At 44.9% G+C, this 14,201-nt stretch overlaps 1 protein-coding gene across 1 annotated transcript in view; it reads left to right on the top strand.

The window, feature by feature from the left end:
• Positions 1–1,529: 1,529 nt before the first annotated feature.
• JADE1 (jade family PHD finger 1) overlaps positions 1,530–14,201 on the top strand; it is a 49,608-nt gene continuing 36,936 nt past the window's right edge. The window contains exons 1-4 of the mRNA XM_044681715.1: positions 1,530–1,547; positions 3,034–3,315; positions 3,541–3,615; positions 7,487–7,644. Of these exons, the coding sequence (XP_044537650.1) occupies positions 1,530–1,547; positions 3,034–3,315; positions 3,541–3,615; positions 7,487–7,644 (533 nt within the window). The remainder of the gene's footprint in view (positions 1,548–3,033; positions 3,316–3,540; positions 3,616–7,486; positions 7,645–14,201) is intronic.

The following is a 14,201-nucleotide window of genomic DNA, read 5'->3' as shown; positions in this document are numbered from 1 at the left end:
GATCTTCTTGACTCTGGTTCCAGTTCTCAATCCATGGTGCCACCTGGTGGCCAGAAGCATTTTCTACAGTCTGCATCCTTCCCAGTCTCCTGGGCTTTGTAGGAGCTTATAATTCAAATATTTCAGTGGGACCATTGTTTCATTCATTCATTCATTCATTCATTCATTCATTCATTCATTCATTCTTTGGTTCATTTCCTCTCTGCTTCCCAAACTGGCCTAAGTCCTAACCCATCCGGGCTCCTCTTCCTGGTGACCCCTGGCCACAGAGGACTTACCCACGCAGGTCCCTGTGGTGTCCTGGAAAACAGGTTGGCTTTGGAGGCAGAAGACCAGGGCCTGAGACTCAGTTTAGCCCTTTATAGCTGGTGTGACCTCGAGGCTAATTTCTCCATCTAGAAAATGGGGAGATGGGACTCAGCATCTGCATGCTCAGGGGAGAGGATGGAGACGTGGCCCTACAGAACAGGGAGGGAGCCAGAGGAAGAAAGGGGGTTCAGGACTGTCAGGCCAGATGGGGATTCTAGTAGGAAGCAGAGAAAGTGTTTAAAAAGGCCACCATCCCAAAGGGTGGCTGTTTGTTATAGGCAGAGCTTTATAGAGTCTCCAGGAATGGGTCTGTGTTGGCCTGTTCTAGCAAAAGCCAAGTTTTTATTTTTATTCTGTTTGGATTTTATATTTTGGGGATAGGTTGAGGATAATAATTCTTGCTACAATTGCTTGTAGTGATATAGTGCACTTAAAAAGGTTTCCTTCAAGTCAAATAAAATATTTTTTTCCACCTCACTAAGCGAAATGGAGATATTAGCCAAAAGGCGGAGGGGTATCATGGGAGGTGCACCGGGGCCAACCTGGGGTCCAGGGCTCGGACTTTAACCCTCCCTTTGCAGCTTGCCAGGGCTTTAGTAGCTTTTGTAAATGGTTGGGGCTGGCCCTCTCTGCTTTTCATGGATATCTTCGATCCCAAGAGGATGTCGGCTCCTGGGAGCCAGGAACGGTTTTTTATTTATTTCCTTTTTAACATTCATATCTTTGGCACCTCCCTTGCACCTGCCCTCTGTGATGCATTGCCCAAGGCTTTATTTTGACCACTGGCCGGGGCGACGTCTGTCACTCTGTATTTGGTAAGTGACTGAGTTTGACGCTCCACTGCTTGGAGAGAGGTGACATCTGCACGGAGGGAGGAGAGCCACCTGTGCGCCAGGGGATGCTCTGCCTTGAGGGAAGTCGGGAGGATAGTAAACTCGCCGGCATTTATCCTCCCCTCTCTCCATCAGGGAGCTAGACGGGCACGGCCTCCCCCTTCCACAAGGATGGCTTTGAGAGCGGCCGTCCTGCTGGGCAGGTCAGTGGCGGCTGGAGAAGGGCCAGACAGAATGGAGGCGTGACTGGGGGAAGTCCCGGAGCAATGATGGAAGGAGCGCTGCTTTGGGTTCTGAGAAAGCCTCTTGGGAAACCGGGGACCCCGAGCAGGGCCACTTAGTGCAGCTTGGTCCGGCTTCTCTCTGGCAAAACGAGGAGGCTGGAACATGTCGGGGCGCCTTGAGGTTCTGTCCAGTTTGGTCCCAGGCTTGGAGATATGTAGGTAGGGATGCAGAGATGCACCCCCCCCCCCACGTGAATGTGTTTATTTGTTTAATAAACGATATCCTTGGAAATCTCCCTTATCTATATTTATGTAGATCTCATACTAGAGATAACATCTATCTATCTCTCTATATATACATATAAAGAATATGTATGTAGGGAGAGTATATGTATAGAGAGAGTATTTATATAGATTATCCATGTATATATATGGAGTGTATATGTATAGATTATCTATAGAGAGCTTTTCTATAGATTATGTCTGTATCGAGTACGTATGGATTATAGAGTATTTATATAGATTATCTATAGAATGTACATATACAGTATATGTATAGATTATCTATAGAAAATATATAGATTATATATAGAATATGTAAATAGAGTATATAGATTTTGTGTGTGAATATATAGTGTATGTATAGATTATCTATAGAAGGTATTTATATAGGTTATATAGAGTATATATAGATATTCTGTGTATATATAGAGAGTGTATGTATAGATTATCTATAGAAAGTATTTATATATGTTATATATAGAGAATATATATAGAGAATATATATATATAGAGAGTATATATAGATATTCTGTATGTATATATAGATTATCTATAGAAAGTATTTATATAGATTATATATAGAGAATATGTATATATAGAGAGAGTATATATAGATATTCTGTGTATATATAGAGAGAGTGTATGTATAGATTATCTATAGAAAGTATTTATATAAGTTATATATAGAGAGAGTATATATAGATATTCTGTATGTATATATAGATTATCTATAGAAAGTATTTATATAGATTATACATAGAGAATATGTATATATATAGAGAGAGTATATATAGATATTCTGTATGTATATATAGATTATCTATAGAAAGTATTTATATAGATTATACATAGAGAATATGTATATATATATAGAGAGAGAGTATAGATATTCTGTGTGTATATATAGAGTGTATGTATAGATAATCTATAGATTGAGTATATAAGTAGAGTATATGTATATATACAGAATTTATATAGATTATTTGTATATATATAGAGAGTATATGTATATAGAGAGTATATGTGTATGTATATAAAAAGTATATATATATATAGATTATCTGCAGAGAGTATATGTATATATAATAACGTCATATAATAGCCAATATAATATGTAGTATACTATAGACACACTGTAAATATATATATATACATATATTATATACTTATAGACTATATATACTATCTATACATACATATACACAAATATACACATAGAGATGGACAAATTAAAATTTTAAACCACACTAAGACTTTTGGGACACTCTGTATACTTACTGAACTGAATTGTATCTTAGGAAACTTGTTTCAGAAATAGCAACTTTGTACAGTTCCCTTCTCAGAGTCCAGCCTAAGGCGCCTCCCAGGCCCTCATCTCCCTTCAGTTAGGAGGTTGGCCCGTGGAGATCTCTGCTGGCCCGACAGCGGGGCCGGGAGGTAGGGTGGACTGGAGCGGGGAGGAAAGGTGTCCTCGATCCGGGGTCCAGAAAGGTGGCCCGATGATCCTGCAGAGGGGCTTTATGGATGATGAGCGCTTGGTCCCGTTTTTCATTGCTCCCATTTGGATTTTTATACCTTCAGGCCTCTCTACGACTTGGTCCCAGCAGTCCAGATCACGACACAGGAGAAACTCATGTTCCAGACATGAAGACCGCAAGCCCTCCGAGGTATTTCCTGAATTGCATCAGATTTTGCAGCTTCTGGGAAGTACACACACACACACACACACACACACGCACACACACAGACACACAGACACACAGACACACAAACACACACACAGACACACACACATGCACACCACACACACATACACACACACACACACAGACCTGGTTGTTGAGTGCATTTCTTCCTAATTCTATTCTCTTTCCTTTCCTGCTCCGTCTCAGCTGGCACCCAGCAACTTTCCCTCTGGCCAGGAGATCAGGGATTTCAGCAGCTGCTACAGTCACTGCCAGCCTCAAGTTAGTTTTAGCCCTGACTTTTTGGCTTCTTTGGCACCAACCCAATGTCATTTTGAACAGTTTTTGTTTTGGGAATTGTTTTTGAGGTTCTCTCTCTTCCCCTTCCCATCCTCTGACCCCGCCATGTCCCCTTTCCTGTCTTCCTTCCCTTCCTGGTAAATACTGGTTCGTAGGTGCATTCCATAGCCCCTCACTGCTGCTGGCCTGGATGTTTGCTAAGGACTTACCTGTCCATCTAGCAATCTGCTCTTTTGCAGTGCTTTGAGGAATGTAAATCAAGGAAGGAAACGGGCCTTGATCTTTGGCATTTTTCACAGCGAGCCTCTTTGTGCCTGAGAGACACGGGGGCAGATTCCTTGATAAGTCTTCCAGTTTTCTCTAAACAGGACAGGCTCAAAGGCGACGGCAACCACTGAGTGACAGGGATGGGAAGGCAGATTTCTCGGAGGAAGGCTTAGTTTGCCTCCAGCTTGCCCTACCGCTTCAAGGACTTCAGAGGGAAATGCTAGGGAGACTCGGGGGGTTGGAATACCAAGATGATAGTGAATACTCTGAGAAAATGGTAATTATGGAAAAAAACATATGGGAAGGGGTAGCTGGATGGCTCAGGGGTTGGAGAGCCACACCTGGACATAGGAGGTCCTGGATTCAAATCTGGCCTCAGATACTTCCTAGCCGTGTGATCCTGGGCAAGTCACTTAAACCCCATTATGTTTCCCTTACTGCTCTTCTGCCTTGGAACCATTACACAGTATTGATTCTAAGATGGAAGGTAAGGGTATAAAAATGAAAAAAAAATGGGCAAGTCACTTAGGCCCCATTGCCCAGCCCTTACCACTCTTGTGTCTTGGAAGCAGTACACAGTATTGATTCTAAGACGAAAGGTAAGGGTTTAAAAAAAAAAAAGGAAAGAAGGGAAAAGAAGAAAGAAAACCATTATTTTGGGAGCAGCTGGGCCCTTGGAGGAGGGATCCGAAGGGCATTAATTAAGCCTTCGTGTTCCCGTCACTCATTGGTTTTGGCCTGTGGTTCCAGTGCGGCCCTCCGGGGTCCCTTTCCTTCCTCTTGTTCTGAATCCTTTCTAGTGCTTATGGTTGTGTCTCTTTCCTTCCTTCTTTCCATCCTCCTTTTCCTTAACTGTTGCCCCAGACCTCACTCCTCCTGTTTGTTTCATTTTACTGGAAAATAAGGGGGAATGAATGAGTTAGCTTTTGACGGGTTGAAATTCCAGTGCCCCAGGGGCTGAACCGTTAGGAAATGGCATGCCTCCTCCGTGGTGTGGGGCTCCAGGGTCAAGCAGCCTGGCCGTGGACCTAAGGCACTTGGCAAAACCCTTCTCCGTGGGCTAGTTTTTCATCAAAATGCAATTATGCTACTGGTTCCTTCCCAGTTAAGTCCTTCCCTTAATCGCTGCCCACTGAAAATATCGATGCTGCCCGCTCATGAGCGTGGGGACAGCCCTTCCCTCTCGGTGTCGCCACCTCCCTGCCCTGCCCTTTGTGGGTGAGGGGACCGTAGGGACGGAGGTGGCCTCCTTCATTCTTCTCTTTTGTTTTCCTGCCTTCCTTTAGCCAGACTCGTCCTTCCCCTGAGCTGGGGTCTGTCGTGAGTCCGCAGGACTTACAGAAAACATAGATTTCTGCCTGGCGATGGCTGGAGCTGGGAGCTGGGACCCATCCATCAGCTGCTCGGTGGGGCTAGGGCGAGCTCAGGGAGCTGCCTACTGCACTGGGGGCATGTGCGCTGCTTCCTCTAGCTGTTCCCTCGCCCTGTGATGCTTCTGTAGACAGCTGTTGGCTGCTCCTCAGTCTGTGGGCATTCTGGGAGTGAGTGGTAGCGTTGGGGGGGGGGGGGAACCTGTTTTGTCGTCATCCTTGTTGTTTTTTGGAATGCTGCCTTAAACTTTTATTATGGTGATCTTGGTTTGCTCTGGGACAAAATGAGTCCTTGGAGAGGGTCAGTTCTGGAGCCCTTTGCATGTACCCAACATGGACTTGGAGGAGTCAGAGAGAGGGACAGAGAGAGAGAGAGAGAGAGAGAGAGAGAGAGATGAGAGAGAGAGATGAGAGATTCAGAGACAGAGAGAGACAGAAACAGAGACAGAGAGACAGAAACAGAGAGAGACAGAGACAGAGAAAGACAGACAGACAGAGAGACAGACAGACAGAGACAGAGAGAGAGATTGAGAGCACTCCTTGTCCTGGGCAGGGAATCTGGCATTGAGACTTGAGGCTTGTGTAAACAGAGAGTGGAGTTTACAGATGGATGCTTTCCTCTCGAGCCAGTCTCATTGCCAAGGTCAGAGCTGCTGCACCAGCCCCTTGGACAGGAGTGCCAGCCCCAGGAGCCCCCAGGCTCGGAGGTGCCAGTGGTCAGAAGCTTTTGCCCTCTTGCCTCTGCTGTTGCTATTGCTTTGCTCAGGGCCAGGAGGCAGACTCTGTTTTTTCTCAGTGCCCCAGATGCATTTGTCCGCATGTGAGCTTTTCTGGAGGTGTTGGTTTTCCTTTGGTCCGAGATGGGAAGTGCAGAAGCTCTCTTGGAAGAGGTGCACCCTGCTCCTCTTCTGGTTTTGTTTTGCTTTGGTCCAATATGGACTTCCCAGCGCTCTTGAGATGCTTCTCCCATACATCCCCTAGCCCACAGAGAGAAGGTGTGCCCAGGAAGGTGTGGGACAAGCACGTTTTTGCTGGATATTTTGTCTGTCCCTGATTTAGCACCGTCATGCACAAGACAAGTTTGGCTCTGGGGGCTGGGGAGACTATCATTTCTAATGTCCCTTCTGACAGTTCCCAGAGCTAGATTCCTAGCTGGTCCCAGCTGATACTAGCTTCTGCCTTGTCATTCATCCTGGGTCAGCCGGTGAGCCAATTTTGATAAAGCCCTTTTAGGGTGACAGAGCGCTTTACACACGGGCTGTCGTTTGATCCTTGCCACAGTTTTGGGAGCTAGGTGCTATAATTATCTTTACACATGAGGAAACACATGCAGAAAATTAATTATCTAAGTTTACCAAGCTAGGAAGCGTCTGAGACTAGATGGATGGACGGTTGGGTAGGTAGACAGAGATAGACAGAAAGATAAGCTGAATGGACAGATAAAATAGATGCTTGAGTAGGTAGGTAGATAGGTAGAGACACAGAGACAGACAGACAGGTAGATGGATGGATGGATAAACAGATGAGACAGATGCTTGAATGGGTAGGTAGATAGCTAGAGACAGAGACAGACAGGTAGATGGATGGATAGGTAGACAGACCTGTGGAAGGTAGGCAAATGATAGACAGACAGACAGACAGGTAAAGCAGGCTCTGGATCTTTGGAAGACAACCGGCACATTAGGACTATACTGGCAGGTGTCAAAGTAGTGCCTGGTTTCAGAGTAGAGGCTCAGACTCTAGGCTTCTATGGAGTTTGAGAAAGTCTTGTTTTGAGTTTTACATTGAATTTTAGGTTTGTAAACATGTGCTAAGAGAATGTCCTTAATCTAACAACCTCCCTCCAGAGGTTTCCAGTGCATGCTTTTTGCCTTCTTCAGAGCAAGTGGAGAGTCCTTTTGGGGAAGCTTTGGGGGAATGTGGCTGTTGGTGTTTCTCCAGACACAGTACTGTGTTTGAGCAGAACAAGGCTGAGGAGAGGAGAGCCCAGGGATCAGGGAATTCTGAGCATGGTCGCTAGGTTCCCCCACTCCACTCCCTGCCAGCGTGAACAGATTGAATGGGTGTCGAGCTAAAAGTCTCTCGTGGAATAGGTCAGGTCGTTTTCATGTGGCTACAGGGACTTTGTCACCTGCATGGTCTCCTTGGAGCTAGAAGCTTCTGTGAACAGGAAATATAAATATCAAATGTCAGCGTTCTTTTCTCTCCCTTTGCAGGTGTTCAGGACAGACCTGATCACGGCGATGAAACTTCATGACTCCTACCAGCTGAACCCAGATGAATATTATGTGTTGGCAGACCCTTGGAGGCAGGAATGGGAGAAGGGAGTCCAGGTGCCAGTGAGCCCAGGAACCATACCAGAACCTGTGGCCAGGTAGAAAGATACACACCATAAACCATACCTCCTTCTTCTCCCCTGCTCTCCCCTCACTTCCTCCCCAAAGTATCTGCATGGTTCCCGGAGCCATAGAGGATAAATGTTGAAATTTATAAAAAAATTGTAGAGTAGTGATTCTAGATGAGCATAAAAATGAAAGAAGAATTTGGTAGGCACACACTTCAGGGGATGGGGACCATTCTGCTGAGTTCCATCTTCTGGACTGGATTTTCCAGAGGTACCTGTTCAGGATTTCTGTCTTCTAGAAATTTTCTTTTTTTAAGAAGAGGGAAGGTTTTTTTTTTCCATTTGTTTTTATTTCTTTCAAAGAAAATCTTCTTTCTTCTGTCTTCCCTCTCCCCTCCTCCCTGTCCCCAGAGAAAGAAAGACAAATGAAATTCCTGTTACAGACATGAAGAATCAAGCAAAACAAATTCCCCTCTTGGGGAAGAACATAAAAAAAAAGTCTGAGTTCATCACCTCTCTGTCAGGAGTTCAGCAGTGTCTTTAATCTTGAGTTCCATGAAACTGTGGTTAATCATTGCATTGCAATAACGTTACAGAAATTGTTCTGCTTCACTTCACTCTGCTTTAATCTGTTCATACATGTCTTCTCAGGTTTCTCTGAAACTTTGCCCTTCCCTATTGATTAAAGCACAATAGTTCCATTGCATGATAGTTTATTTAGTATTTATAAATATATATTGCTGTGTGAAATGATACATATATACAACACAAAATGTTATATATATGTAATATATATATTATAATATATATATGTGTGTGTATATAGTTATAGTTATATGCTATAAATTTGTTCGGCCATTCTGCGGTTGATGGGTACCCCATTAGTTTCCAATTGTTTGTGACCACAAAAGTTACTGCTATCAATGTTTTTTACATATGATCCTTTTCTTCATTATTTTATCTTTTTGGAGCTTAGACCTAATTTTGATATTGCTAGATTGAAGGGTTTGCCCAGTGAATAACTTTTGGAACATAATTCAGAATTGCTGGACCAGTTCACAATTCCATCAACAGTGAATCAATGTGCTTGTTTTCTCACAGCCCCCCCCAGCATTTGGCATTTTCTTTTACGTCATCTTTATTGATCTGATAGATGTGAGGAGGTGCCCCAGAATTATTTTAATTTGAACTTCTTTAATAGTGATTTAAATAATTTTTTTAAATGGCTCTTGAGAACTAAAACTTTTTCCTCTTAAAATTCATATCCTTTGACCATTTGTCAATCAGGGTTCAGCTCTTATTCTTAAAAATTTGAATCCATTCACTGTATATCTTAGAAAAATATTTTTATAAGGAAACAGGCTGCAAAGATTTTCCCCCTTCTCTCCCTCCCCATCCCCCCCATTTATCTGTTTTAGGAGGACAAGATCTCAGAATTCTTTAGACTGCAGAAGGGAAATTTGGAGACATGCTAAATGCTTTAGCTCAATTAAAAAAATATCCACTATGTGCCAGACAGAGTGGACGTTGAGCTGGCCTCAGATCCAAGAAGACCTGGATTCAAATCTTGCTATTGACCCATTTTGATTTTGTGACTCTGGGAAGGTCAATCTCTCAGACCTCTAGGCAGATCTCTGAGTCTAGATAAATTGCTATGAAGGGACTGACCAGCATTGATAGAGGGAATTCCTTAGTCCAGAACTCCCTGTACCAATCCCTGCCCTCAGGAAAGATATATTCTTTCACTTGCTGGCAGTTACACAGCAGTAGAGCGCTAAATTTGGAGATAGGAGCTGGTTTTGAATTCCTGGTGCTTCTTTACTACCCGTGTGACCTTGGACAAATCAGTTGGGACTTAATTATTATTAAATGAAGTGATTGGACTAGAAGATCTGGAGGGTGCCTTCCAGGTCTGTCTAAATTTGTACTTTTCCATATTCCATTGATGGTTCCTATTCTGGAGTGTGAATACGAAGGTCCTTAGCAGGAAGGAAATTTCAGGAATCGAGGACAGTCAGATTCTCATCTCTGACATGGGAGATCTCTTTGGTTCCTGCTCTGGTTTGGCCCACCTTCAGAAGCAGACCCATGGCAGAAAGCCTGAGGGATTGGTGTGGGCGTTGGAGATGAGGGAGCTGGGTGTGAAAGAAAAGCTATTTGTTAAGTTCGTCCATTAAGGATAATTACAAGGTAAAACACACTGGTCCTTTCTCTTGGCTTACTTGTTCATACATTTATTACCCATTTAAGCAGAGATTCAAACTCTCTGACTCATTCTCATTCATTGGTTTACTGTCCCATCTTGTTTCTGACTGGGACAATCTGTATTATAGATCCAGGGATGGGAAGAACCTGAGAAACCATCCTGTGAAACTCCCTCATTTTACACAGGAGGAAATTCATTCAGAGGCGAGATGGCTTGCTCCGAGTTACACAGCTAGGAAATGGCAGAGCTGAAATGGGAACCCAGGTTCTTTGAATGTGAGCCCAGAGTTCTTGCCTTAGTACCACACCATCCCTAATGAGGGAAGGATCTCTCTTACCTAATGCTGGGTTTCTCTATTGAGATTATTAGTCCTCTTCCTGTCTTGTGATATAGATTCCAAATTCTGCCTCCATCCCACTTAACATTAAGGGGCTCCTTGCTGCCTTCATCCCCAGAGTGGCAGCCAGCAGGGCTGGCACCCCTGAGACTGACTATTAGTAGGAGATGGCTCCAGAGTCTGCACACTTTTGAACTCTTGAAATCATCGTCTTCTGGGCTTTCCCCTTGACTACCACCTCCCTCCTGTCTTATATTTTATCTTATAACCCCTTGGTAGATGAAGCTACCATTGTGTGTGGCGATTTGTGAGATCAGTGAGCTTAAAAAGGGGTTCTCATGTTCAGTAATCAAGTTGGGAACTTCTGGTCTGTAGGATAAGCCATACTCCTTAGCCTGGGCTCGAAGGGCACCCGTCCTGCTCAGGTGATCCTCAGCTCAGAAGCCTTGCCTTCTCCCTCTGGCACCCTTTCTCCCAGATTCCCAGCTCCCCTTTAGGTGGTGTCTTTCCTCTGCTAGAATGTAAATAGGAGTGCAGGGACTGGCTTGATTTTCTATCCCTAACACTTAGCACAGTGCCTGGCACATAGTAAATAATTAATAATTTCTCTGCCTCTGTCTCTCCCTGATAATCTTTTCTCCCAAAACATTTTCTGGGGATCTTTCCTTCTTTCTTATTAGGAAATCCATTGAAAAATCATGCTTTCTTACATACAATTTCTTAAATTCCCTATCAGATTGTAAACACCCTGAGGATAAAGGCTTCTTTTTTTGGGGGGGGGGTATAGCCTTATCTTCAATAGTGATTCCTTGTACTCGTAAGCACTTAATAAATCTTTATTAACACTGCACCAGCCAGTATATTTCTCCCATCTGGAGTAAAGGGTCAGTCTTGGGTTCCTTGAGCTCAGTAGGGGTGCGGTTGATCCCTTTCGAGGTCATCCTCACATCTCTAAGACCACAGAGCTGCTGAAGTTAGCAGACATTTTTTTAACCCTTACCCTCTATCTTAGAATCAATACTGAGTATTGGTTTCAAGGCAGAAGGGCTAGGCAATGGAGGGCGAAGTGACATGCCTAGAGTCACACAGAGTAAGCATACTGAAAAGGCTAAACTGGAAGAGTTAGGTCCCCCCTGAGGGTCCAGTCTAGCTTCCTGAGAGGTGAGCAGAAAGCAAAGCTCTTGGTGGTCACTCACGCCTAGCCACAGCAGGCATATATGACCTCGAACACTTCCCTAAACAGGTGCCTCGCCAGGTGTTCTGTGCTCAGCTTTCAGGATCCTCAACGGAGGGCTGTTGGGTTTTTTCCTCTAGTTTTGAGCAGGGGGTCTAGCCATGGAGAGTGGGGTTTTTGAACATGGTGGGTAGAAATGCTAGTCTGAATCTTTATCTGGAGTTTTTCTGTTTGGCCCCAGAGGGGAGAATCAGGAACAATATATGGAAACCGAAAGGAGATCAATGTCAACCTTATATCAGGTGAAAAGTAATGATTAGAGCTATTCAGAAGGAGAATGGACTGCCTCGGGAAGTCCGAGGGCTCCCTCCTTCCTGGAAACATTCAGGCAGAGGCTGCATGAGTGTTGTTAGTGGGTCAAAGTCAGGATTCTTTTTCTGGTATAAGTTGGACCAAATGATCTCTGAGGCCCAGTTCCAAGCTTCTGTCACTCTCTTTCTGAAATATATCCCTCGAGTTGAGCCATTTAACAAAATGACACGGATAAAACCTGCTCCCCAAACTTGGGTTATTGTTAGCATCGATGGAAATCTATCCACAGGATGCTTTGGGCAACTTGGAGAGATTTGTGCCAACTTCTAAAAATGGGCAGGCTAATAAGGAGCATCCGTGTGGGGCCGCTGGTGACCGCGGAGACCGTCTGATTCGTCTCCGTGACCCCTGAATGCCCATCCCTGTGTGGTAGACGAGAAAACGGAGGCAGTGGAAGAAAGCAGGGAGAGAAAATGACTTTGGGAATGAGAGTACGTGGCTCAGATTCTCCTTCCCACCTGTGTGAGATGAGGCACATCCCTTCACTTCTCTGGTCTGAGTTTACTGATCTATAAAACGAAGGTGTTGGACTAAATGGTCTCTGATGTCCCTTCTAACTTTCAGTCCAAGATCTCATGATCTAGAGAGCAGAAGCAAGTGGTCTGGGCACACAGGAGACCCTTGATGGATGGAAACTGACTGCCATCCAAGTCCCCTCAGATAATAAGGATTTGAACCTCGTTCAGACTGTGAACACCTAATTCGGCCTCTTTGCTGTGTGCCTTCACTTTTTTGGCTTCTCCTTGGCCTCCAGTTGACGTCTAAGCCATTGACTCCTCACCTTTTAGGAGCGCAGTGGAGTCTCTTCAGACACTGAAGAAGTCTGTCTTTGTTCCCAGCAAACATTTACGAGGGATCCAATACGCGTGGGGGACTTTTTTATGCCCTCAGGGAGGTGATGTCTTAGAGACTTTTGTCCTCCAGGGCTCCCCGAGTGAGATTTTATCATTTTCCTAGTACTCGAGGAACTCGGATCATGTCACACTTCAAGTACAAATTACTGGGATGTAGCCTAGTTTGGGGTTTTCCTCCCCCACCAGAGTGGCCAGTTTCCTTCCTCTGGCTTCCCAGTGTTCTTGAAATCATCGCTTGGGCCAGGCTGCTGCAGCTCTCTGCCCCACTCCTGAAAGTGTGGTGTCCTGCGTCCTTTGTGGGAGGCTCTTCCAGCCAGGGAGAGGTTGGATGAATAAGAATCCATTTAGGGATTCCCTGTACTGAGTATCAGACTGAAGGCAGAAGAGCAGTAAGGGCTAGGCAGTGGGGGTTAAGTGACTTGCCCAGGGTCACCCAGCTGGGGAGTGTCTGAGCCCAGGATCTCCAGGCGTGGCACTCTATCCCCTGAGCCACCTCGCTGCGCCCCTTCCCCCCCTTGATCCTTTGAAACTCGGGTTTCAGTGTTTGTCCAAAGATGTGGTGGGGACTGAGCTGCAGAAGTGTGGAGGAGTCTCCTTGTCCATGTTTCTGCATTCCTATTTCTGGCTTGGAAATGACAAATGCCCTTGATATGGTTTTAGATTATGATAACATTTCTTTTTGGTCCATGCTGGTGATAACATTGTAGTAGTGGTAGTGGTAGTGGAAGCAGTCATAGTGGTGGCAGTAGTTGGAGTATTTAGGTGACACCGTACTGCATAGCATGGTGGGCTTGGAGTCAGGAAGACTCCTCTTCCTGAATTCAAATGTGGACTCAGACACTTATTAGCTGTGTGACCCTGCGCAAGTCATTTTACCTATTTGACTCAGTTTACTCATCTGTAAAATGAGAAGGAAATGGTAAACCACGCCAGTATCTTTGGCAAGAAAACCCCAAATGGATTTACAAAGAGTTGGACGTGACTGAAAAATGACTGAACCATAGTCATGACAAAAGTAGCGGTGGTGGTGGTGGGATGGGAAGTAATTGCAGAGGTAGCGGTAGTAGTAGCAGCCAACGTCCAAAAAGCTTTGAAAGAGCATGAACATGCTTTTAAAATGCTTGCCACGCACTTTAGGTGCATCGCCTCATTTGAACCCCTTGGACTCTCTTTGAGGCGAGCGCTCTTGTTTTATCCATGTTCCGGAGGAGACAGAGCCCGAGAGAAGTCACACAGCTAAGAGGGGTTTGAGGCGGGAGCACACCCAGTTAGGCTGTTCTACCCACTACACTGTGCTTCTGGCACGGACACCTGCAAGTGATGACGATCAGGAACTCTCCTCCAACTGAAAGGGTGAAGAGAGTTGCTCAGGGACGCTCACAGGTTCAGTAACCTTTCCATGGTCCCATGGGGAGTTTATCTTCAAGGCAGGACTTGAGGATTAGCCTTTTATTCACTCTAATGTATTATCCCTCATTTGTGCCATTAGGTCTGAGAGACTGTGTGTGTGTGTGTGTGTGTGTGTGTGTGTGTGTGTGTGTGTGTGTGTGACAGACAGACAGACAGACAGACAGACAGACAGGGGAAAAGAATGGGGGTGAGAAAGAGACAGAGAGAGAGAGAGAGAGAGAGAGAGAGAGAGAG

Source organism: Gracilinanus agilis, chromosome 6 (assembly GCF_016433145.1).
Source record: "Gracilinanus agilis isolate LMUSP501 chromosome 6, AgileGrace, whole genome shotgun sequence".
NCBI lineage: Eukaryota > Metazoa > Chordata > Mammalia > Didelphimorphia > Didelphidae > Gracilinanus > Gracilinanus agilis.
This window is presented reverse-complemented; position numbering and strand designations above follow the sequence as displayed.